The sequence below is a fragment of the Xenopus laevis genome, chromosome 4S (assembly GCF_017654675.1).
Source record: "Xenopus laevis strain J_2021 chromosome 4S, Xenopus_laevis_v10.1, whole genome shotgun sequence".
NCBI classification, from domain to species: domain Eukaryota; kingdom Metazoa; phylum Chordata; class Amphibia; order Anura; family Pipidae; genus Xenopus; species Xenopus laevis.
Window position 1 is genome coordinate 101751708 of NC_054378.1, and position 22512 is coordinate 101774219.

Here is a 22512-nt window from a genome sequence, read left to right on the forward strand (position 1 = left end):
GGGGGTAGATAAATATATATAGGAACGTGTAAGTGTGTTACGGCTATACACGATGAGCCTGTGAGTCAGCGAGAGGCCCGGGGCTGCAGACAAGTGAAGTGACAAGCTGATATGAATACAGTTGTTACTGTAATTTCTCCACATCATCCGAGTTGTGTCAGTCCCGACATGCAGAGGGTTTGGTTGGGGGCGGGACGTAGAGGATTAGGGTCCCTATAGGAAATACCAAAGCAAAACATCTGCGGGGAGACGCTGCTGGAGTCCCTGCAACTACATATACCCACCTATGGCTCGTGCCACGATTCCTGTGGGCACATTTACTCTTCCGCACCCCTCTCCCAATTTGCAGCTTCCCTGTATAATAAGCCCCGCCCACGCCATATAGCAGTGCCCTGATGTCTATGTCAACGGCAGCCACGTCACCCCGGGCTGAGTACAGGAAAGTCTCCCGAGCGTTACCCGCAGTCCCGCAGCGCAGACTCATGACTGACACGGAGAGAGCAGCGCAAGGGAGACGCACTGAGAGCGCACTGGAACTTACTCTCTAACCTTCCCAACTCATACTTCTCACCTTGTAACTTGTCTCTCGCTTCTGCCGCTTTAGGCTTGGGATTTTTTAAACCTCTTTTTTTTAAAAAAAAAAAAACTTTTAAAGAGTTTTTAAAATACTTTTTTTTTTTTTTAAAGCTTATTGCCCTTCATTTTTTTTTTTAAAAAGAAGCTGAAATGAATATTTTTCGGATTTTGGGGGACGTGTCCCATCTGCTGGCCATTATTATCCTGTTCCTTAAGATGTGGCAGAGCAAGTCCTGTGCTGGTAATTAGTGGCGTGTGTGATTGGGGGACAAAGGGTTAAATGCAAGCTACACTGTAATGGCAAATGCACAACATAGGGACTGACACATACAGGCGGCTTCACTGGGTCATTGATTTTATTAAATCATCACTCGTCATATCACTTGCACCTTATCCTTGATAAAGGCCCCAAGGGGGGCTGAAACGTTGGAAAATACGAGTGATGATTTAATAAAATCAATTGAAACACAATTGGAGTGCTGGTCCAATCTGAACTTTGTATGCTAAACTTTTGAGCAAGCACCCACCACTGGACTACAAAAGAGTGCAGGTACTTTCTGAAACAGTATATATATATATATATATAGATATATATATATAGATATATATATATATATAGGCCCCAAGAGGGGCGAAATGTTGGAAGAATATGAGTGATGATTTAATAAAATCATTTGTAAAATCCAACTGGAGTGCTGGTCCAATTTGAACTTTATATATATATATGTATGTGTGTGTGTGTTAAGGCTAATAATCAGTATTTTAACTTCTAATGAAAGCCAGTCTGTGATTGGTTACTGCACTTATGTGCCCTGGGCTGGTGAGTCCGTTATTGGCTTTTTTGGGAAAATGTTATTACAGTAGAACCCCCATTTTACATTTTTTCAGGCGATCAGAAAAAAATGATGTAAAATCTAGGAAAATGTAAAATCAGGGAAATTTATTATGCATAATATATAGACGGGACCACAAAACAATAATGTAAAATGAGGGAAAACATAAAATAAGGAACCTGCAATATGTACACCTGCACCTGCGTCTTCTCACTTTGTACACGACTTATACAAATACCTCTGGTTCCACAACAAGGAATCTTGTACTTGCCTAATATGACCCACACCCAAATGTAATCCGCCAAGGTTGGCCACATTCCAACACAAAACTGCCTAACTTGTGGTCACGCCATGGGTTTCAGCTCAACCGGCACATCACTATCATACATCTCAGTCCTGGGCAGCATATTGCAAGTGTTGGGCTAATTATCAGGTAAAGTTAATATCAGAAAACCTGCTAAAGGACTAGTCTCGCCAATAGTGCCCCTATAGCCCATTGCTTCACTGGGGGAAGTGTAGTGTAAAACACAAGGGATAGTGAGGAACGTGAAAGGGAAAGATTCTACATTCCAAGATTGATCGGGATCTCCAGCCTGTGGCCCTGTAGCTGTGTAACTAGTCTAGAACTCTCAGCAATCCCCACAGGCCTGGGCAGTGCAGCAGCAGGGATGATCCAGCTGGACATAGTAGAACTCTCTTGGGGCTGCAGTACAAACATACTGTGTGTAGATTACTGGCAGTTATTTCGTATCCTGGATTTGGGTGCAGATAACTGCTGCATGTAAGAGTGTGAGTGGGCAAGCTCCGACCGGCCAGTCAGTCAGCAGGAAACACTAGCCTGAGTGTAGTAGCCCCACTGGCACATGTTGCCCAGCTCTGTGGTTTCAATAGAGCAGTACCATCAGTTTATCTGAGGCTGTGTGCCATAGTGTCCCTGTGTCCATAAAGGCAAATCACTGGCAGATGAGGAGAATATGCTTCGTATAAACAACTTAATTTTTTTGTGCCCTGCAGGTATATCTGGCAAAAGCCAGCTGCTCTTTGCACTGGTGTTCACGACACGGTACTTGGATCTCTTCACTGTATTTATATCTGGCTACAACACTGTAATGAAGGTAAGAAGTACAAATGGGAGAATTCATGGTGCATTGGGGAGACAGGAGCCTCGCTTCAGATCCCAGTCCCCTTCCCATTTAAATACTGGAGAAGAGGGATACGTGTTGGAGTAGGTGACTGGGGTGGGAGAGGGGGGTTCATTCCTCAGCTACAGGGTCTGCTTTCTCTATAGTTACCCTATTGGACAAATAGGCTATTATTTTGCCATATAAAGTACTCCATGATGATTTTTAATCTCCTTTTAAGGGTAGGGGCACACGGCGCGATTTCGCCGCGATTCTGCGCTAAGCGAGTTGTCGCTGCGTTTTTTAAGCCGAAATAGCTTTGCTAACTTTGGCGCTGGCGTCAATGCAAATCGCGGCGAAATCGCTGCGCTAATTCACACGCGGCGATTCGTTTTCTATTGTCGTCCGAAGTTGCCTCGCTGGGCGTTTCCGGGCGACAGTAGAAAAAGAATCGCCGCGTGTGAATTAGCGCAGCGATTTCGCCGCGATTTGCATTGACGCCAGCGCCAAAGTTAGCAAAGCTATTTCGGCTTAAAAAACGCAGCGACAACTCGCCCAGCGCAGAATCGCGGCGAAATCGCGCCGTGTGCCCCTAGCCTAAAGGAACAGTCACACCAAAAAATGAAAGCTTTTTAAACAAACAGCAATATAATCTGGTGTTTATATAAACAAGCTGCTGTGTAGCCATGGGGGCAGCCATGAAAAAGGAGAAAAGGTACAGGATAAATAGCAGATAACAGATTTGCTCAGTTGTATACAATGGGGTTCATCAGAACTTATCTGTTATCTACTGTGTGTCCTGTGCTTGAATGGCTGTCCCCATGGCTACACAGCAGCTTGTTTATATAAACTGTAGTAGAGTTTCTTAAGCAAACACACCAGTTTTACCAATGCAGGACAACACTATATTATACTGTCATTCCTTTTGAACACTTCCATTATTTTGGTGTTACTGTTTCTTTAAGTCTTCAGTTGAAAGTTACGTAATCAGTTATAATACATGTGTCTGCAGTAGGCAAAGTGAATGTATTATTATATTTCTGAGGAAGGCAGTGTACAAAGCACAAAACAATGGTCACACAGATGGGGTAGTTAGTTACAGGGCCACAATTTTCATTTTCTTTGCTGATGATGGAAATACTACATGGATGTAGCCATTACTTAGTGGTGTCCCTTTGTCCATGTGTAAACCTGCCAATCATAGACACCGAGGGCAAGACAGACCATGTGACCAGTAATGCTACACGCAGACTGTATGAATGTACCGCTTTAGAAAATGCAACCACCTCATTTGTTGTTGAAGGGCCAAGAGATGATTTGACTATTAAACCTCTAACTTTTTTCTAGCTCATCTTCTTGCTCTGCGCATATGTTACAGTTTATCTGATCTATGGAAGATTCCGGAAGACTTATGACAGTGAGAATGACACATTCCGTCTGGAATTCCTCCTGGTACCAGTTATCGGACTGTCTTTCATGAAGAACCATGATTTCACCCCTCTAGAGGTGAGTCAGGAAGGGAATGGAAGCAAGTGACTGGTTGCTATAGGTTACAGCAGAGATGCAGATTTGCACTTGTACATGACAGGTACAGCGTGTGATGATCCCTGTGCTCTGGCCTCACCAACACTGCATATTTCTATATATCCACCCAGCAGCCCCAGTGAATGGATGTGTCATTCAGATAGATTTTCTCTTGATCATCCATGGGCCAGCGTCAGATTTGATACAATATGGCCATCATCTAAATCACACTGATCATCTTACCTGGGTTAGATCTAAATGGAAGTGGGAGGATCCTCTTTGATTAGGGCTGGATTTCAGTCTGATGTTGCTCTCGGCAACGGACCGCAGCTTGTGCCCTTTTTGGTGGCCAGTGCACGTGCAGACTGTCAAATCACAGAGGGGCAAATTGCCCTAACTGGAGAAAATTCGCCTGTCATAAATTCACTAGGACAATGCTAATTCACTAAAATGCGAAGTTGCGTCCAGGACAGCGAATGCTGGCGAATTTTCACTAGTGTTACTTCGGCAATCAAAGCGAAGATGTGGTAGAGTTGCCTAATTTGCATACGGCAGGAAATGATAAAGTTACATGGACGTATATGTTGCAGCAAATACATTACACTACACAAGTCCAGGGAACCTTAATAATTAAAATAGAGTTGTTATAATACCTTACACATGAGCCCAGTGTATAATTTATGTTCCATAAGTTATGAAATGTAGGGGGGAACCCGGTTACCAAAAAAAAAATTTTTTACGGACTGTTGCAGACTATCACTCTGAAAAAATGAAAAAACGCCAGAGTTTTTTGGGACTTTGAAAAATATACCACTAAAAATTGAGGAAGTCCTATCTACTCCATTGCACTTCGCCTGGTCTGAGCTGGCGAAGGCAAGTCTGGCGAATGAGGTAACGTTCAGTAAAATCCGCATCTTAGTGAATTTGCAGAGTTACGTCCATTCAGCAGAGCGAAAATTCACCTGGCGATAGAGCGCCAATGATCAATAGCGTCTGTCTCTTTTGCTAGCGAAGTTACGCCTGCGCCCGTTAGTATATCGGCCTGAATGACGTCACGCTGGCGAATTTTCTCCAGCGTTAGTCACTTCGCCCTTTAGCAAATCTGCCCCAGAGAGTGGTAGCACCCCTACCTGCATTTAGTTTTTTTCTGTATGGGCACCCTAAGGTTGCCACCCCTAAAGCTGCTGCCCTAGACACGGCGCTCAAATGCCTATATAGAGAAACATATCCTTGTCTCAGATTAGATATTCTCCAACATTGATTCTCATGGTAGATTGACGTGTCTCTCTCTGGAAGTTACAGATGCACAAACATTCTGACAGTAATTCTGACCCTGGCCAAAATCTATCTATATATCCATGTGAACCTTAGCCAATGGGACACATCCCATTATCTCTGCTGGCAAAGAAATGTCTGATCTGTCTGCACACATTCCATGCTTAATGTTCAAGTTTGCATTTTCTGGCAAAACCAACCTCACGTATGCAGTCGCCAGCAATCCCATTCATTCCTATGTCCCAAAAGGCCTAACTGATTCCTTTGTTCTGCCCTGTGGAGTTTCAAAACACATGTAGAGCATAGAACCCATAGGAGCAAATGAAGCTGTACAGGGTTCCCTTGAGCTTTGCACCCCCCAAACTCTTGGTTTGTTTGTTCTGAATGTCACCTAAACCAGAAACGGAATTAGAGGGGGGCGGGCCCTGGCGCAGGACGCGCAGCCGGGCACCCCGCCCCCCTCCGTAAACCCGGAACTGGCCAGGATATGCGCGGCGCGCGGACTGCCGGGGGGCCCTGAGGGGGTGCGGGCCCTGGTAGTTCCGCCCCTGACCTAAACTAGCGGCAAGCCAGCGGCTGCCAACCACCTCCTGTTCCTTTTGTATGTAGTTCTGTCAAATGCCGGCAGTGCCATGTGCAGAGAGAGACACATTTTAGTGCCCCATTCTGGTGGAGGATGTACAGTTGTGTTCAGAATAATAGCAGTGTGTTTAAAAAAAAGTGAATAAATCTCAAAATCCTTATAATAACTTTTATTTCCATACACGCAAATGCATTGGGAACACTGCACATTCTATTCCAAATCAAAACATGAAGAAAAATAACGTCAGTCTTTTTGGTCTGGAACCAAGATGTTGCTCATTTACTTGTTCACCTTCCAAATACTTTTTTCAGTTCATTTGTTTTCAGATTGTTCAATAAGATGAAACTCCAGCACACGGATGCTTAAGGGTTCATAACCCGTGTTTATTGTCAATGCCAAACAGGAAACAACGTTTCGGGGGCGTACCCCTTCGTCAGGCGCCTGACGAAGGGGTACGCCCCCGAAACGTTGTTTCCTGTTTGGCATTGACAATAAACACGGGTTATGAACCCTTAAGCATCCGTGTGCTGGAGTTTCATCTTATTGATCTATTGTTGGAGGTGCCGTCCTCCTTTAACCCCAAGCACCGGTGAGGATACTGAGAGACCAGGTGTGCTACTGCTTCTATTTGTTTGAATTTTCAGATTGTTCACCATAAACAAAGACTTTTTTTCAATTGCTTTCCATCTCATATTTTTTACCGTTTTCCCAAAAGGTAAGTTTAATGTTCGTGTCCAGTTGAACTGAAGAAGCTGCTCGGATGAGTAGTGAAACGTCTTCAATGATTACTCAGCAAGTCCAGTTGTTTTTAGATTTACCTATACTAGATATACCATGACCTGGATGAATGAAAATCTTCATAGTCATATTCGTGTCTCTAGTGTTTCAGTCTGGAAGATCAGTCATCAAGGAGCATCTGAACTGTTAGAATTTGCTACATTTAGTTGCTACAATTAGTTCATACATTTCTACATATCTTAACATACATACATATCTTTGGAATATTAGCAACTATTTAATCAATTCTAACTAAAAGTTAACGAGTTGACGACCCCCCACCCACCCAGAGTTGCTTTAGAAGGTGAAAAATGAAACTTTAAACTTCAGTATTAGAAAAACGGTCACAAATAGAAAATAGAAAGCAATTGGTAAAAGTCTTCATTTCTGGTGAACTTTCGGAAACCAACTGAGTTCAGAAAAGTGTTTGAAGGTGAAGGAGACTGAATGAGCTCACTAATTGGACTCTGCACTGCTATTATAAGTTATTAATATTTTGAACACTGCTATTATTTGGAACAAGCCTCAATGAATGATTCAATGACACAGAATCAGCAGCATGTATGTCGTGACGGTTGGGGCTGTTGGTTTTCTATTACTCTTCTACACCTACTAGATGTTGGACTGCTATTATTCTGAACACAGCTGTAGTTTCAATGGGGACAGTATGCAAAATGTAACCCCCTCCCCCCAATTAAAGGAGTTATTGCCTTCTCTGCGAGATAAACATATCTAAGCTTTGTCGTCATTGGATTTTATTTTGATGATTCTGTATATTATTTGTCCTGCAGATCTTATGGACCTTTTCTATTTACTTGGAGTCAGTGGCCATCCTACCCCAGCTCTTCATGATCAGTAAGACAGGAGAAGCGGAATCTATCACTAACCACTATCTCTTCTTCTTGGGCCTCTATCGTGTGCTTTACTTGGCCAACTGGATCTGGCGCTACCATACAGAAAAGTTCTTTGATCAGATTGCAGTGGTGTCAGGCATAGTGCAAACCATCTTTTACTTTGACTTCTTCTACCTCTACATTACCAAAGGTAAGGAACGGGCGGAGATCAGAGAGGAACCAACATTCATGTAACAAATGTTGATGTCAAAGGGGTTGTTCACGTTTGAGTTAAGGGCAGGGGCACATGAAGCTACTGAGAGAGATTAGTTGCCCAGCGACAAACCGCTTCTTCTTCAGGTGACTAATCTTCCTGAACTGCCTCCCCACCGGCCAGAATCTAAATCGGGAAGGCACCTGGAACTCTTCGTTTTCCAAAGTCGCCTGAAGTTTCCACGTGAGGCAACTTTGGAAAACAAAGTGCTTCGAGTGCCATCCTGCTGGTGATTTAGATTCTAGCCGTCCGGGAGGCAGTTCGGGGAGAATAGTCGCCCGAAAGGAGAAGCGATTTGTCGCTGGAGGACTAATCTCCCCCAGTAACTTTGTGTGCTCCTGCCCTAACTGTTAGTATGATGTAGAGACTGATATTCTAAGACGGTTTAATTTTTTATTGTTTTTGAGTTATTTTGCTTATTATTCAGCAGCTCTCTAGTCTGCAGTTTCAGCAATCTGGCTGCTAGGGTCCAATTTACCTATGCATTGATTTGAATTAGAGATTGGAATATGAATTGAAGACCTGATTGGAAAGATGAGTAATACAAATTAGCAATAACAATAAATCTGTAGACTTACAGAGGATGGGGTTAGCGACCCCCATTTGAAAGCTGGAAAAGCTGAAACCGTTAAAAAAACTGTTAAAAAAGTGAAGAGCAATTGAAAAGTTGCTTAGATTTGGCCATTCAATAACCTACAAAAAGTGTAACTTAAAAGTAAACTACCCCTTTAAGATGACGTACAGGGCCTGTCCTAACTGTATTGTTTAAAGGGGTTGTTCACCTTCCAAACACTTTTTTCAATTTAGTTGTTTTTAGATTGTTCCCTAGAAATAATGACTTTTTCCAATTACTTTCCATTATTTAACAGCTGCCTGTAAAGAGACCCAGAGATTCTGCTCAGCAGGGACCAAGATAAGAAATGTATCAACTAAATGTATCAATTTAGAACAGTTTACAGGATCGGCGACCCCCCCTCCCAGAGCTGCTTCAGAAGGAGAGAAATTACACTTTATACTTCAATATTAGAAAAACCGTGACACATAGAAAATAGAAAGTCATTGGAAAAAGTCGTTATTTCTGGTGATCTATCTGATAACAACTAGTTGTTTGAAGGTGAACAACCCCTTTAAGGATAGAGTTTATTTGTGGTATAATAAAGAAATGCACAAAGCACCCACACAGATATAGAGGTTATGTGTGGGAATAAAGAGTGCAGCTGTACTGTACAGTGTGCAGAAATGCCGAGTGAAGGATTTATCTTCAGGTTCACAGCAGATGGTCATGCTATGCTCCGTGTGTGCCAGTCGCTCAGGTGGCAGCAAGCAACATACTGCATGTATGCCGTAGGGCACAGAATGGGTCAGCTCATATGCTTTCTGCACCTGCCCCTTCTTTGTATATCATGCCCCCCACGTAGGCACTGACATGTTCAAAACAAAAGCAAATATATGCGTATGAAATGGAAGGGCCTTTAGAGGAGAATGAAATTTCTAGGACAAATGCATCTGTTCATAGAATCATATGGGCAATGGCAAACTGGGCTCCATCATTACTATGCAGTGCACACAAGGCAAGACCACCTATTATCAAGCTTATCAACGAAAAGTTTCTCAACTTACTTTACTTTCAGTTCTCAAGGGCAAGAAGCTGAGCCTCCCTATGCCAGTGTAAAAAAGCCGGACCTCAGTGACCTGCACCAAGCCGTGCCATGGACTTCATTCTATTGCTTCCCTCAGACTCTATAAGGAACTTTTCAAACTGGCCTTTGACTTGGTGTGTTTGATGGAAAAGTTGCCAATGGACAGAGGGATGGACTCTGCGGGCTGGAGGGTGTATGGCTGGGTTTGTGGGATTTTTGGTTATTTTTGTTTTATTGTATGATTTGTGAACTGTTTATGAATTGATTGAATTGATTAATGTAAAGTGATCTTTTAAATAAAAAAATTCTATAAGATACTGTGTCGTTCTGTGTCGTTCTGTACATGATGCTTCCGTCCTGTTTTCTCTTCCATGGCTCTTGTCTAATGGATAGTTAAACTGCAGCAGTTCATTTATTAACTTCTTGGGTTTTGCTAAGTTGAATGAAGTATATTTGGGATACAAGTCTGAGATTATGCTGCAGAACATGAAGAACATGTACAAAAAAATACACTGTAACTTTTCTTCAATTTAAGCGAAGTTTCTTAGCTTTGTGGCTAGACTACAACTGCTTTACCCCTTGATTATATGTTGAAGAACACTAGATGATGTTGCCCAGTAACGTGGGGATCCAAGGTAAAGAATAGGGACTTAGGGAATGTTCCCTTCTCTGATTGGCTGAGATAGTCCAATGAGGATTGTAGAGCTCTCTGCTCCATCTTTCAGTTTTGCTACTACTGTATCCATCTTTTATTTGTGTTGCAGTGTTTCTCAAACTGAGAGTGGCGTCCCTGATTCTCATATGTGTTTGGTTGTTCTTGGGTATTTGCACTGTCATTGTGAAGTGTGAAACAAGGAGTTTTAGAAATCAGACTGTGGCTTCCACTCATCAAAACACTGACACATCTCTATGACACTTGACTCCCCATGACTCCCCAACTGCCCTCTATACAACCGAAGCAATTGCAGGAAAGTCTTTGTGTATGCACCAGTCGCCAAGGACAGGGGTAAAACCTCCTGCTGGATTTATATAGGAATCCAATGGCTGCCTGTGTAAACTCCGAACCTAGGCACAGGGTGCTTTTCTTGCTTTTTATCCTTTTTAAGGAACTGCCTAAATCGCTGGCGGGAGGCAACTTCGGAAAATGAAGCGATCCGAGTGCCATCCCGCCGGTGATTTCGATTCTAGCAGGGGGGAGGCAGTTCGGGGAGATTAGTCGCCTGAAGATGAAGCAATTTGTCGCTGGGCAACTACTCCCTCAGTATCTTCGTGTGCCCCTGCCCTTAAGCTGTTTATTAACTGCTAATAGAATGACATATGCAACACCGCCACCTGCAGGTTAGTTGCTCTGACTGTACAGTTGGAGAAATATAATCAGAAGAAAAAAAACTTTCCGATTTTGTTCTACTCAGAAAAGAGATAGGAAAGGCCATCTGAGGTTTCTGATCTCTTTCTTACCAAAAGAACTTCTGAAAAATCTCTCTGACCTGACCAACAGATTGTTAATGCATTAATTAGCAGTTAGTAAACGGCTTAATAGCGTTGAAAAGGAATTCATGTAAACTGTTATCATGTTACCATTATCCGGAAGCCCGTTATCCAGAAAGCTCAGAATTATGGATAGACTCCATTGTAATAAAATAATCCACATTTTTAAAAATGATTTTCTCTGTAATAATAAAACAGTACCTTGTACTTGATCCAAACTAAGATATAATTAATCCTTATTGGAAGCAAAACCAGCCTATTGGCTTTATTTAATGTTTACATGATTTTCTAGTAGACTTAATGTATGAAGATCAAGAAAACACCAGGTCCCGAGCATTCTGGATAACGGGTACAATACCAATACAAAACATGTTTGGGATGGAAGATCAATTGTTAAACACAAGGGATGTGTCGGTCCCAGCACCCTTCTGAGCAGCAGTGAGACTGTGGGATCAGCGCTTTCTCTTGGGCTTTGCTGCTACTCGACCTTTTGCACACAGAGAATACAGCAGGTCTATCTCCTTTGAATGGTCATCTGAGCTGCAAAAAAGAGAGATTAAGAGGCATATTTATTATGCTGTGTTAAATGAAATTTGCTGAAAAAACAGTGTAAAAAGCTGTGTAAAATAAATGGCGAGTTTATCAAGACGTGTGTAATTTCACTCCATGCAAACACCCGATCTGACATTATTTTACATTAGTTCTAGCGGAAGTCACGAAGTTAAGAAAAAATGCATAAAGATTATATAAGAACTAAACCCCCCCCTGTCCCAAAGCCCCTCTAAATCTCCTGCCATTGCCCCCCTCTCCCCTCGATGTGCAGTAATAAAAAAAAAAACCTTTAAAAAAATCTGCATCTTAAATGCAGATTCGTATCCTCTTCGGGTCTCAACATCGACTTGCGCATGCTCAGTTAAAGTCAATTCCTGACTTGGCCAAACTGCGAATGCGCCGGCAGACTTTGTGTCGGCCAAGAGACTCGAAGATAATACGAAGCGATGGAAGGTGGTGTCTCTGCGCTTTTCTGCATTTAAAGGACAACTAAAGTCTAAAATAGAATAATGCAGTATTTTGTATACTAAATATAAACATGAACTTACTGCACCAAAAGCCTAATTAAACAAATGATTTATGCTTTCAAAGTTAGCAAAGTGGGCTGTCATCTTGTAACTTTAATAAACATCTTTACAAGACTAAGACTACGCACATGCTCAGTGTGGTCTGTGCTTCAGTTTGGAAGCTAAGCTTAGGGATTGTCATAAATGATCAAAACAGCACAAGTCAAATGATATCTTAAAATGGTATTTTATTTTTTTGCCTTTACATCCCCTGTAAGGGTAAGATTTTTTTTAAAGGGTTTTTTATTTTTACTAATGCACATCGCGGGGAGGGAGAGTCGGCAATGCCAGGAAGTTTAGGGGGCTTTTGGTATGGGTGGGGGGGGTTAGTTCTCTTTAAGACGTTATTTATGCAGTGAAGCCTGGTGATGTGTTGTTGTTATTTTACACAGCAAAATAAATAGCCCATAAGAATGGAGCTGACAATATGCATGATGTTATATAAATGGGCTCTTAATAGCAAATTGTTTATTTGAGCAATGGTAGTTTAAGTAATACCCATGTCACAATGGTGTCTGTAAAGGATGTGCGAAAATCAAGTGCCTTCCTTGCTTCTTGTAAGAAGATGATAACACAACAGGAGAGGTAAGGGAGGAAATAAGGAAGCCAGTGTCAGTTCATTCATCAGGGAATTAATGGCTGCCTAGGCAACTGGGTGGAAAAGCATTAATAAAGCAATCATATATTGGCCTCAATACTTACAGTACATTATGCACCTGCAAAGGAATAAAAAATATTATGTGCAGTATAGTGATCGTTTAACAACTACAGAGCGGGCTATATGTGCCTATTTCTTTTGTCTTCGCCAATGCTAAACATAACCAAATGAATAAAGGTTTAGCTTCACATCACCATGACAACATATTACTAAACATGGAAACATTTTAATTATTATTAGTCAGTCACTTCTGTGTGTATTTAGCCATTTTAAAGGAACAGTAACACCCAAAAAATGAAAGTGAGAATATAACGTAGTGTTGCCCTGCACTGGTACAACTGGTGTATTTGCTTCAGAAACTCTGCTATAGTTTATATAAACAGGCTGCTGTGTAGCCATGGGGGCAGCCATTCATAGCTGAAAAAGGAGAAAAGGCGCAGGATACACAGCAGATAACATAAACTCTGTAGTATACAATAGAATTCTTCAGAACATATCTGTTATCTGTTGTGTATTCTGTGCTTGAATGGCTGCCCCCATGGCTACACAGCAGTTTGTTTATATAAGCTATAGTTTTGTTTCTATAGCAAACACCAGTTTTACCAGTGCAGTGCTTTTACTATTGAACCCATTCCTAAAGTAGGTACTAAATCAACATAAATAAGGTATTCACCTTGGTCACAAGTGCTGGTAGTTTTGCTGGGGTGATAGACTTGCAAATATAAAAGAGATGCTCTGATAAAAAGGCCAAATCATAGCAACGAGGGCTGCTGCACATGCCTAGAAGTACAGTGGCCTCACAGTATAACATAATCACTGTCCTTAAACTGCTTCAAAATAACTTCAGTTGAATGTTAAAAAAACAATAATGTTTACCTTCATTCATAGAACAGGGCATTCTATTCTTCTAATAGGGTATACTTTCCATTTTATATACAGTTGTGATCAGAATAATAGCAGTCTGGAATCACTAACCTGATCAATTACTGTTTTTGGTAGAAATTGTATTTCTTTATGGCAAATAATTTACTAGTAGGTGTAGTAGAGTCATAGAAATCCAACAGTCTCAACATGCATGCTGCTGATTCTGTGTCATTGAATCATTAATTGAGGCTTGTTCCAAATAATAGCAGTGTGGAGTTCAATTAGTGACGCCATTCATTCTATGAAAAAACAGGTGTCAATTACGGCCTTTATTTAAGGAAGGAAGGAGCAAATGTTGTGCATGCTGGTTATAGTGCATTTCTCTCTGAGAATCTGAGTAAAATGGCTCCTTCCAGACATTGTACAGAAGAACAGCGTACTTTGATAAAAACGTTGATTGGAGAGGGGAAAACATATAAAGAAGTGCAGAAAATGATAGGCTGCTCAGCTAAAATGATCTCAAATTCTTTAAAATGGCAACTAAAACCTGAAAGATGTGGAAGAAAACAGAAAACGACTATTCGCCTCTATAGAAGAAAGCCAAGATCAGCTGCAGGAAGATCAAAGAAGGTGTGATACAATTAGAAGACGCCTGTGTGAAGCCCTTGCAAAGTCTCATTGTTGGAACAAAAGATTTGATGAAGCGCTTACAATTTGCCAAAGAACACATTGACTGGCCTAAAGAGAAATGGTGCTACAGTTTGTGGACTGATGAAAGCAAGATTGTTCTTTTTGGGTCTAGGGGCTGCAGACAGTTTGTCAGACGACCCCCAAACACTGAATTAAAGCCACAGTACAGTGTAAAGCTGGTGGCACAAGCATCATGATATGGGGATGTTTCTCATACTATGGTGTTGGGCCTACTTATTTCATATCAGGAATCATGGATCAGTTTCAATACATCAGAATACATGAAGAGGTCGTGTTGTCTTATGCCGAAGAGGAAATGTCCTTGAAATGGGGGTTTCAACAAGACAACGACCCCAAACACACCAGTAAATGAGCAACATCTTGGTTCCAGACCAACAAGATTGACGTTATGGAGTGACCAGCATAATCCCGGGTCTTAATCCAATAGAAAACTTGTGGGGTGACATCAAAAATGCTGTTTGAGGCAAAAGCAAGAAATGCAGAAGAATTGTGGAATGTAACAGGTGCCAGAAGTTGGTGGACTCCATGTAACACAGATGTGCAGCAGTTCTCAGAAACACTGATTATACAACTAAATATTAGTCCATTGATTCAAAGAAAAGCAACATCTTGAATAATTTTTCAGTTTATACAGTGAATGTTTGAGTTTGTTAAGAAGAATTATTCTTATTCTAATGCTATTATTCTGAACACAACTGTATTAGTATCAAAAACCAATTTGAGATTTGTTGCAGAGAAGATTCTTCCCCTTTCCCTCTTAGTCCTTTTCAGTGGCCCAGTCACTCCTCTTACCATTTTCTGTTCTTGTCTGTTACCTACTTGTATGTGGCAAGGACTATAAATACATAGACACAATCATCCCCAGTCAATCCTACACTCTACAGCCAAGCGTAATCAAGTGCCCCCAAAGGGTGAGTGACAAATCTGCTAGAGGCCAGTAAGGGTGATATTTGATGGTGAATGTCCTAAAACCTACAATAGGGGGATAATTATAACAATATTTTCTACATCTGTTTTGAGCTAAGGTGGGGGGTCTGACCAAAATTTGGCCCACAGAGCAGTGCCAAGATAGAAAAAGTCTAACCTTCTAAAATCACAACCCACTGCAGAATAAACAGGCAACAGTTTAATATAAAAGTTTGATGGTGAATGCAACAGACATAATAACAGACATATCTGACAGGTGTATTAAAACGTATTTGTCCTGAAATGGTCCACCATTTTAAGGGGGGGGGGTTCGTTATTAAACTGTACTTTATTTAACTGGATCACTAGCAGATATAATAAATGTTTGCTCAATTTTGTTTTTTTCTTCCTTTTTTTGCAATACAGCAAGCATCGTCACTTTTCCCTTGACCATTCCTAGTCTTTAAAGCCAATCTGGGAATTCAGCTCTTACAGCATCTTATATACTGTATCTAGAGATCCAATTGTTTAAAACTATGATTCCTTGAGGTACATACCTGAGAGGAGTCTCAAATATCATATCAATATCACATTAGTTCTGTTCTTCATTACCCCAATATGTAGGCATACAGTATGTACAGTAGGTACATAAACACTAGCTAACCTTGGGAATCATTTAGGTGTATGGCCTTTAGGAAGGAAAGACCAACAACCATACTAAGTTCATCCAGCATGTGCTCGAATCCAGCCTTCTTTGAGAGATCATGACCTGCAGAGATAAGTGAGCCAAGAAGTTAGAGAGATCCATCTGTACAGACCAGCATCTAAAAAAAACCCATCATATTTGACATGTATCAAGGCACACTTCGATGTAGGATTTATCCACAACAAGGTCTATAATTCCATTCAGCTCCTCAAGCCAACCACCAACTGTACTACCCTGGCAGCTCATATTCTCTAGTTGCAAGTTGGATAACAAACAGTGGATAAATACTTACAGAGCGGGTGTTGCTAGGACAGACAGACATGTGCTACAGGGGCAATCTAACAGTTGCTAATACAGGTAGAGAGAAGATTAGGATTGCTCAGACTGTGGCTCAGTGGCTGTGAAGAGAATGGATGGGGATTGGCTACAAAACGATTGTAGCTGTAGGCATATAAAGGATACTAACCCGCAGTGACCCCTGGAAAGTGAGATTGGGCAAGGTTGATTCCATCAGCAATGAGCTCCAGACATATGTTGACAGACATACAGTAGCTCCAACACAGGACCCAGGGTGGATATTGTACAGACCCAACTGGTGACACTTATGCAACTCATTCACAACCATAGCCCGCTGTAAATACCTGGAGGATGAATGCATGCTATGTATATCAGGGATTCTCAGTGCAGGGAGAGCTCTGGAAGTAAAGCTGATCTCACCTGGTTTAGGGGAGCCCAAATTCATCAATAGGTTCTATGTGGCAAGATATAGCATGACTTGAATCCTAGCTCTTTGCAGGTTCTTTGAAACCTCCCAGCTGCCTTGTCATCAAGAGCATTGCCTTTCCAGGTCCTCTGTGACCCCAAAAACATACCTACGGCACTAGCCCCAATTTGCCTGGCCACTAACACAGCTTGCCATATGCCACCTATAATTACAATAAGAATCCATGATTCATTAAGGATGCAAGAAACTTTATACATGATTCGCTACAACTGCAGCCTACCCTGTATGGATACACATTTGCCCCCACAAATATTTTGGAGTTCTTCCTTTTTTGGGAACTTTCAAATGTGCCTCCCTCCTCCTCATTTGTACTTGGTATATGGTATTTAAGTTTTATGTTCTTTCCTCTCTTGGGGTTCTGGATTGTGTCTACAAAATACAGTTTAAAATATTGTCAGTCTTATGTTTCCTGCAATCTGGAGAGATCACATATTGCATATCAATCATTCTGGATAGCAATGCTAATGCTAAGAGCATCAGTGAGAAATGAGTTGTTTTTAGAACATGTACTGTGAGACACTAGCACAGCACTGCATGTAAAGCCTGCTCCACAGGTAGCCAGGGAATTGTGCAGAGTGCATTCTAAGTACGTGGGTGTGGATTGATCTTTCTATTTATGAGGCTACTGAAATAAAGAAGGATGTGTTACATTGCAGTTCATGGAGATTTCTCTAACAGGGATTTACACCCCCTCACTCCATGAGATAGTGCGCTCCATCATTATCTGGAATATGTGGAACATACAGGTAATACCTCCAAATGGTTTCTGTACTACAACTGCTCATCTCTCCAAAGAAATCCCTCTATTCGTGTTAAGGTGGCACCGATGCACCGATATTATTCGCACAATAATCATTGCGTGTCTGGTGGGAGACAAGGCGACCGATATCAGGACTGGGCAGGACTGAAAATTTTGATCGGACACCTTTGAAGGTTCCTGAACATCATAGCGTTAAAGCTGAATCACCAGATAGAGTTAAAGAATTCTTTTTGTTTTTACCTGCATATCTGATGGCTCAGCTCTTAACATTAGTAGAGTGGACGAAAGATCTTTGTAGTGGTGGGAAAGATCATAATTGTAGCGTGTATATGGCCAACTTTCTGGTGCAGCGGGTCCCCAGTCACCACAATGATTTAGAGTTCAGATGTCATTGAACTATAACTGCAGCAACCCCAGTGGGATTGGAGAAATTATAATGCTGGAAGTTATGCTTCAAAAACAGGCCCTGGGCTTTACTGTGGCAACAGTAATCATAAAGCTAAAGAATTTTGGAGGCATAGATTTTGGAGAACAGTTTGCAGCTCAGTGTGAAGAAAAACATACTCTTGTCCTCTTTTCCATTAATGATATTTAAAAAAAAGACCAAAATGCCCCCCAGTGATGTCACATTAGAGACATATAATGCAAAAGTGTCACATAGGGCAGGTGGTGTAAGTGCTATTTACAACACCAAAGGCAATGGTTTCCCTTAAATGGGTCGTTCACCTTTGAGCAGGGCCAGGCCATGCTGGCTGGGCAACCCAGGCAAACCTGCCAGCCGTGACGCCCCATCCGCTGCACAGGCGCACTGACATGCACATAGGACGTCTGCGCGGATGCGTCCGCGCGCGGATGCGCACTGACCGCACCCATAGGAGGCATGCACATGCGCACTAACCAGCTGCGTCGACCTCTCCAGGCACGCTCTCCCCTCATGTACGCGCATGCGCACAAATAGGCGCATGGACTGGAGCGGCACTAACTCAGCCGGACTAGGGGTAGGTAGCAGTGAAAGATACGTGCCTGGCACCCCTCAAGCTTTGCGCCCTAGGCACGTGCCTACTCTGCCTACCCCTAGTTCCAGCCCTGCCTTAGAGATAACTTTTAGTATGAAGTAGAGAATGATATTCGGAGACAATTTGCAATTACTTTTCATTTATTATTATTTATGGTTTTTGAGTTATCTAGCTTTTTATTGAGCAGCTCTCCAGCTCAACACATGTTCAGCTACAGTGTCACTCACAGCAGTACTCCTGTGTCTATGCAATACACTAATTTATTGCTGACATAATCCAAGATTGATACGTATTATGTCCCAGTAAAAATGGCTGGGGTAATATCGGCTATGCATGAAGTTATATGGTCAGGAGGAGGGGGCCTGCTGAAAGGCTGTTCTGCCACTGGTTGCTATGGGTATATCATCCTAGCAAACCAGGGTGCAGCTTTGAAATCAAAATGAAAGATGAATAGTCAAAGGCCTAAAAAAGAAAAAGAAGTAATAGAAGATAAGGACAGCAATAAAATAGTAGCCTCACAGCCAATCTTTTTTTTTCACTGTCAGTATCAGTGACCAGAGGCAATCGGGCAACACTTTCAACTGCATGCTAAAAAACACAGGTTGGGAAATTCCTTCAACTAAAAAACTATTTTGGATTCGGCCGAACCCCCGAATCCTTCACGAAAGATTCTGGCGGATACTGAACCGAATCCAAATCCTAATTTGTATAAGCAAATTAGGGGTGGGAAGGGGAAAATTTTTTTTACTTCCTTGTTTTGTTACAAAAAGTCACGTGATTTCCCTCCCCTTCCCTAATTTGCATATGCAAATTAGGATTCGGATTCGGTTCGGCTCCAAGTCCTGCTGAAAAAGGCCGGATCCCAAACCGAATCCTGGATTCAGTGCATCCCTACTCCCTACACAGCCTCCCTACCTGACTGTCAGCCTGACAGCTAGGGTTGCCATTTTTCTGGAAAAAAATACCATCCTGCCTATATATTTAGCCTTTTTTCCCTATTAATAACATTGGGATCAACCATCATTTTTACCGGCCAGGTGGCAACCTTACTGACAGCTGAAAATCAGTTCACGGAAAAGCTTCGCTGGCAACTAGGCTAATATACAGATCAAACCATTTAAGGCTAGATTTATGCGGATTCCTTTGTCATGGGAGATTTGTACAGAGCATTCAATTCTATTGCCCCATATGTAATAAAAACACAAAGATTGCACAATAAACCAATAAAATGTTTGCTTTTAAACAGGTGACCAGTAAATGCTACCTGCTGATCAGTTGGTAAAGGTGACTAGACCTTTAGTAAACTTTGCAGAACCCCTAAATATTTTTGTACTGTGTAAAATTGTAATTTATCTACCACAAGCAACTGGTACCTCATGTGTAAAAGTATGTTTTAATAACACCAATAAATAATCAATGAATAAATAAGTAGAATAAATTGACTTTGGTAAACAGAACTGGCAGCTACTATTTCCTATGAAGAGCTGCATGATCCATTAGAAAAATAAAATGGAATGAGCGCCATCTACTGGTCCAAAGAATATATAAATATTTTTATATGTTTGGTCACGGGCCTGTATCTGGCCACAAACGCAAAGATAAAGTTTCATACGATTTTCCATGTGTGAATCGTCCCGACATTTTTCATAGGATTGGACAGGTTAGAAGATTTCTGATGGCTAACGATAATATCTCTGCATGTGTTGCCTATCTGACGATATGAATGGGTGACTGTCGCTGCTATTTGTCGGACATAATTTTCGTACGATTGCTGTCATGGCCGGAACATCCCCTAATTTGTTCTTTTAATTAATCTGGATGGTTCATGGCAGGTCAGAAGTTCGTTGGATACAAGGCTAAAATCTGCATGTCTATATCCAGCTTAAGCTTGGTAATAACACTAAGTTTCCCATACACAGAATGATGTGACCAGGCAATGTGGTTAAAAACCTTGTTCTATCCATGGAAGAGAACACGAGTTATTAGTTCCCACACACATGCCCATGCCACCCAGATGTTTAGTAACTAAAGAATTGAGTTTAACAGCCGTTCATAATGTGTACCATAAACAAATGATTAGTGATGTAAATTCTCTTGCAAGAAATGTGTTCAAACCCTTCAAATGCAGAATAAATGGAAAATTGTTAAAGTGGATTTTGGTGACCTAACACCATATTAGATAACTGCTTCAATGTTTTGTTTATTGTGCCAGGTACCTGTAAATGTTGAACATTGTAGCAGGATTTCACATGTACTTTGCTGAATAGATACACCAGGAGATCTCTTTAGTACAGGGGTGTCCAACCCGCGGCCCGGGATGGATATGAATGCGGCCCAGCTTCTACTTCCGCCAATCCAGGAAACGTCATATTGCCGTGTCACACACAGAGAGCGTATGTACGCGGTAGCTAATTATGTGCATGTGTGGTTTCAATTTTACATGGGGTGTGCGGTGTGTGGCTTCCTAGAGCAGGAAAAACAGTTAACAACTTGAGCTTTAGGTTACTTACAAAGGCAGGTAAGCATTTTTCAGTGGCATCACCCGCTATGTGAGGGATATACTGTATGCAGCGCCTACATTTGTAACCAACTTTTTTCAAGAATGAACACACTAAAGGGGAATGTAATTAAAGTCACAAAGAGAAAAACAATTCACATCAATAAGAGTAAAAATCCACATCTCACAATATAATATTGTTCCTTAAACTGTTATTGCATTGCGAATTTTTAATTGCACACTCTTAAGAAGTGCTTGAAGGTGTCAGAGCCGGGCCAAGCCGGGAAGGTGCCCTAGGCAGCCTGCTCGGCTGCTGCGCCGTCTGGTTGCGCACTTCTGAATATGTACATAAAGACGCTTCTACGCATGCGCGAAAAGACGCATGCATACTCGCGTACTCGCACAGATGGGAACAAGTGGGCGGTCGGCAGAGAAGGGACCGGACTAGGGGTAGGAGTAAGTACGTGCCTGGCGCCCCTCCACCTTTGCGCCCTAGGCACGTGCCTACTCTCCCTACCCCTAGTTCCAGCCCTGGAAGGTGTCGTAATCTTTTGGAGCAAACATAACGACTTTTTCAGTAAGAAGTTCTATTGCATTGACTGCGCATCGGTGCAAACTATAAAATCCGCAAACGGTCTTCCACTGTTGGAAGTGGTCACGAAACAGTTTCCAGGTTCTCAAAAGCTATATTAAATTCGCGCAAAGCAAAATTTGTTTGCACAAAGGCATAACTCTTTGCATTGAGAATAGTTTTTTCGTTACCGACTTTAATTACATTCCCCCTTAATAAAGTAAAATTAGAACCAAATTATCTGATGAGCACCTTGAGAATTCACTGAGAATTGCAACTACTTCCATTCAACCAGATATTGATACATTAGTACAATGTCAAAAATCCCACTAGGTTTATGATACCCTCTTTTCTCTTACTTTTACAATAAAATAAATCAAAGCGTTAGTGTTTGTGTGTATTTCAAGTGAGGCCCCAGAAATTTTTTCTTCTTCCAATGTGGCCCAGAGAAGCCAAAAGTTTGGACACCTCTGCTTTATTACATTCATACTTTGAGTTGTTTTTCATCTCATCGTTATTTGGACAATACTGACATCTCCTGATCAAAGTAAAAACTGTAACTGACTGAACCTGGCCACTGGATGATTTGTGAAGTCTTGGGATAGTCTTTTTTTCATTTGCAAGTATAAACTAATGATTTCTTGGATTAAGCTTACGTTAGCACTTATAAATAAATCTAATCATGGATATCATAGTTGACAGAGCCTATAACAGATGCAGGCTACCGTCATTCTCCCCCCAATGTTGGTAAAACTAAGATTCTTCATAGTTTATTCTTCTTATAACCTTCATATTAAAATGGTTAAAACAAAACGCTTCTTTGTTGGGTTTGATTCCTAGTAACATAGTAAGTTAGGGTGAAAAAAGACACACGTCCATCAAGTTCAACCTTTTAAATCTATACATAACCTGCCTAACTGCCAGTTGATCCAGAGGAAGGCAAAAAACCCAATTTGAAGCCTCTCTAATTTGCCTCAGAGGGGGAAAAATTTCTTCC

The 22512-nt window shown here is 41.5% G+C and overlaps 1 protein-coding gene and 1 pseudogene across 1 annotated transcript; one reads left to right on the plus strand and one right to left on the minus strand.

Annotated features, from left to right (window-relative positions):
- The first annotated feature begins 234 nt into the window (after positions 1-234).
- On the plus strand, positions 235-9748 carry kdelr3.S (KDEL endoplasmic reticulum protein retention receptor 3 S homeolog). Its single transcript, XM_018261260.2, has 5 exons — positions 235-817; positions 2424-2524; positions 3878-4036; positions 7481-7733; positions 9428-9748. Exons 1-5 carry the CDS (start codon positions 727-729, stop codon positions 9466-9468), a joined length of 645 nt encoding a protein of 214 aa, XP_018116749.1. The 5' UTR covers positions 235-726; the 3' UTR covers positions 9469-9748.
- A 1628-nt stretch (positions 9749-11376) lies between these two features.
- Positions 11377-18367, minus strand: LOC108715022 (annotated as a pseudogene).
- Positions 18368-22512: the final 4145 nt, after the last annotated feature.